The 4,059-nt window shown below is 38.0% G+C and overlaps 1 protein-coding gene across 2 annotated transcripts in view; it reads right to left on the reverse strand.

Annotated features, from left to right (window-relative positions):
- Positions 1–4,059, reverse strand: part of LOC107757864 (calcium signal-modulating cyclophilin ligand-like) — a 6,430-nt gene that overhangs the window by 1,339 nt on the left and 1,032 nt on the right. Inside the window, exons 2-3 of one of the 2 annotated variants that reach the window (XM_016575465.1) lie at positions 3,545–3,870; positions 3,406–3,471 (exon numbers count right to left, since the gene is read on the reverse strand). In XM_016575465.1, the coding sequence (XP_016430951.1) occupies positions 3,406–3,471; positions 3,545–3,870 (392 nt within the window). Of the gene's footprint in view, positions 1–3,405; positions 3,472–3,544; positions 3,874–4,059 lie in introns of both variants that reach the window. The other variant, XM_016575464.1, reaches the window with a different exon arrangement.

A 4,059-nucleotide genomic window follows, 5' to 3' on the forward strand; every position in this document is an offset into this window, starting at 1 on the left:
AATTAAATACAAAAATAATAGTAGTTATTTAGATGTGGTTTGGAATTGGTAAAATGTGCTTGGAAAAAATATGATCATATTGATAGCGGCTCCCTGATGTGCGAAAATTATGGGGTTAAAGAAAAATATATATATTTTGACTGAAAATTTTTCCTCGGCCAAACCCCGTTCCACAGCCATACCCGTCACACACCCAGTTTAAGAGCAGTGTAGGAGCTCCTTCTAATCAATAATAAAAAATTCTGATCAAGAACTAGCCTTCCTAATACGAGCTGACATTTGACTCAAAGTGATTTCAGGGGCATTTTCTTTTTACCTTTGTAAATGCATTTTTCTAATTTTATTAAATGCATGCAGTGTTTCCTCTAGGATTTTTTCCAGCTGTGGTGGCAGGACTATTTCTCATGGGCCACGCCCCCCCCCACCCAAGAATCACGTGCACTCAGAATATAACTAAAAAAGACAAGTAAATAGTAACTAATGAAATAAGAACAAATAAATTAATGACAATCAATAGCACAAACAAAAACAATAACAAGAAATGTTTTCAGTTAGGTCTAACTATAATCTACTCAACTGTAAAATAACACTGGATAGTCTTCACTGTATAATGAAAGACAGCAGCAGGTTTATTTAGGCTGCTGTCTCTTTAAGACCTCATGCATGGATCTAATATACTGATACACATGGCTCTATGCTTACTTTTCTTTTTAGGAGCGCTTGTCCTCCTAATTTACAAAATTTAGGAGCACCTTCTGATCAATGATCAAAAATTAGCCTTCCTAATGAGGTGATATTTGACCCCTTAAAGTGAATTACAGGGGCGTTTTTTTTTTACCTTTGCTGTCAAATTAAAAAATGTATCTTTATAAGCTTTTTAAAAGTTCTATTTAAAACAATATAATATGAAGTAGAATAAGACAAATAAGTTACCAATCATATGAAATTAGTATTAATAATAAATACATTTGTACTACAGAGGTGGCACAGAAGAACACAAAAGTGGCTTGTAGGTGTATTTTCAGATGTTTAATGAGGCTCAGAGGTGGCATGAGTGCAATTAAATTCATACATTCATGTGGGGATTAATGTTTTAAATATAAAATTTTGAATACAGAAATATTAAATTTAAATAACTGAAAATATACCTAAAAATGAAACTGAAACCACCAGCAGGTGGCAGCAAGTCACTGATTTTTATCACTGAATCATTCATTCAATTGATTCGTTTGAACAACTGATTGATTCAGGAATGAAAGTGTCTTTATGAATGGGTGATCATGAATCACTGACACACTAGATTCATTCAAAAACGCACTTTCATTCAAGAATGAAACACCGCTGTGTTTGCTTTTAGAGATGCGCAGCGGCTGAGCTGTTACTTTATTTGGAACTATTTTCGTTGATGAAAGAGAGCAAAATCAGGCAGTACTTGTTTAATGAACTGTTGTATTAAATCAATATCACATTTGCAAACTCCTTTAATAATTATTAAAAGATGTCACTCTCCTTATCGCGATCTGTGGGCGCACAGAAAATGAGAGCACGAGTGAGTTCTCAAGACTCGAAAGCACGTGCAAATGATACGTTCCTTCATCTGTCATAGTGTTATAAACGCGGAACCTGCGGGAATGAGTAGAATTATTATTAATAGCCGCAATCCTGCGCCGAAATTCAAGTCCTGCTCTGTGTTCTCTGCTAATAACAGAGAACACAGAATAACAGATATCCTCTCCACCAGTAAGCTGGTGTGTGGTGGGCGTTCTGGCGCACTATGGCTGCCGTCGCATCATCCAGGTGGATGCTGCACACTGGTGGTGGATGAGGAGATACCCCCTGACAATGTAAAGCGCTTTGAGTGCCTAGAAAGCGCTATATAAATGTAATGAATTATTATTGAATGATGTGAGCGGCGTTATGTTGTCAGTGAGAAGCTGCAGCCGTGGCGGGGATGGTTTTTGGTGTGCCGGCAGAACAACAACTATGTGCTACATGTTTCTTTTCCCCTCATTTTTCTAATTGATGGAAATCCGTCGTAGCGACGGAAAACTTTAATCCCTGTATGTACAATATTAGAATGTTTGCGGGAGCGGGCGGTAATGGTCAGAAATTCAGCGGAAGCGGGCTTAAGAAAACTCCCGCTCAGGGCTCTAGGCTGCGCATCAACACACGTTTCCGCGTTACCCCATCTCCACCCCAATCATTAGTGCCGTTTCGTTCTTTGACAGAACATATAGGACAATTTTTGAAATAGCGCCATAAACAAAATTTATTTCAAATTTAATTCAGGCACTTTCAAGAAGCGTGGGAACCCTGTTATAATGGCATTTTCAGTCATGTAATCAACTCATTATTTTTAAACAAATGCATAGACAGATAAATAATATATTTATTTAAATTTAATTTACTGGTAAAGTCAGGCATTATAAGGCAGTATTATTTTAGTATCATTGAGATATTGTTATAGTTTTTATTAATTAATAATGTTTTTGTTTTTAAATTTTCTATTTTAATTGTAAAGTTTTAGCATTAAAAAATTTTTTTTAATATAGTTTTAATTTGTTTTTGTTTCAGTTGTAGTGATTTTTAAGTACTTTAAGTTAAACTAAATAAAAATGAAAAGATGTTTCCAAGGCAACTAGCCAAAATAAAGTAATTTTAACTTTTTTTTTTAAATATTTAAATTTATTTCACTTAATGTTTACTTTATTTCAAATAACAAAAATGTAGTTAGACTTTATTTTAAGGTGTGCTTGTTACAGTGTAATTATGCATTTATGTACTGAGTAATATTAATTAACTACATGTACTTACTATATGGTTAGGGTTAGGATTTGGCTTAGGGTTACTTATGTACGTAATTATGCATAATTTATTGTTATCATAAGTGCATGTAACATGTAACAAGGACACCTGAAAATAAAGTGTTACCAAAAACATTTTTAGTTGTAACTAACCCCAAACACATTATATTCAGTATAACATACAGTAGTTTAATAGCATCATTAACCTCTAGAAACTTTCACTTTGTCCCTCACACTTCACACTAAAATAAAATAGGCGTTGGATCGCTGGCGCAGCTGCATCTCTCTTGTGTAGTTCAGACACAAACATCCCTGCTCACTTTACTGTAACATTAGCTGCAATACAGCAGCAGGATTTACGGAGATTTATTAGCTAATATTGCTTTGCCCAGTTAAGATTCTGAGATTGTAAATGTGTGAAATCCTTGCGGGGCTGGTTTACTAGAAAGATGTTTTATCAAACTCACAGGCAGGTCTGGACGCATGTTCATCTTACGATCAGTTCACCACGAAAAAACTGGACAAATATAGTACTGCACAATATCTGTGGAAAGTGTTTTACAGTTTAACTTACTTTATCAGTGCCAAAACAGAGACAAACCTTTGGGAAGTATTTGTGCAATCCCATGAAGCCCAGCTCCAGAGTGAGGAACGGTGCGAAGATGGACTGCGAAAACACAAGAGACGGAGTTAAGATGAGCAGAATCCCACGCCTGCGTCTGCGTCTGCGCAGCACTCACCAGATACTGGCAGACGAAGATCCGCACAAAGACGGCCAGAGCGACGCTGCAGACGAGCCGGAAGAGACAGAACGAGTCCAGCTCCTCCTCGCCGCCGCTGTCCTGAGCCGGCTTCTCAGCGGACAGCTGTCCTCGCAGCTTCATGGCGTCGTCGAAGCGGGACAGGTACTTCTGCAGACCCCTGCGAGGAGACACCGAGCGCTCGTCTGCCGCCGCTTCATCCGAGACGCTCCCCAGAGACTCCGACAGCAGCGGAGACAGCCTCTTCGAGGAGCAGGCCTCCATCCCGTCCAGATCCAGCTGCAGCCGCGGCTCCAGGACTCTGGCTGCTGGCAAACACACGAGTCTGTGAGCGAGCAATGTGTGTGTGACCCTGGACCACAAAAGCAGTCATAAGGGTCAATTTTTTAAAATTGAAATTTATACATCATCTGAAAGCTTAATAAATAGCTTTCCATTGATGTATGGTTTGTTAGGATAGGACAATATTTGGCTGAGATACAACTATATGAAAA

The sequence above is a fragment of the Sinocyclocheilus rhinocerous genome, unplaced genomic scaffold (assembly GCF_001515625.1).
Source record: "Sinocyclocheilus rhinocerous isolate Xijiao unplaced genomic scaffold, SAMN03320098_v1.1 scaffold2338, whole genome shotgun sequence".
Lineage (NCBI taxonomy): Eukaryota > Metazoa > Chordata > Actinopteri > Cypriniformes > Cyprinidae > Sinocyclocheilus > Sinocyclocheilus rhinocerous.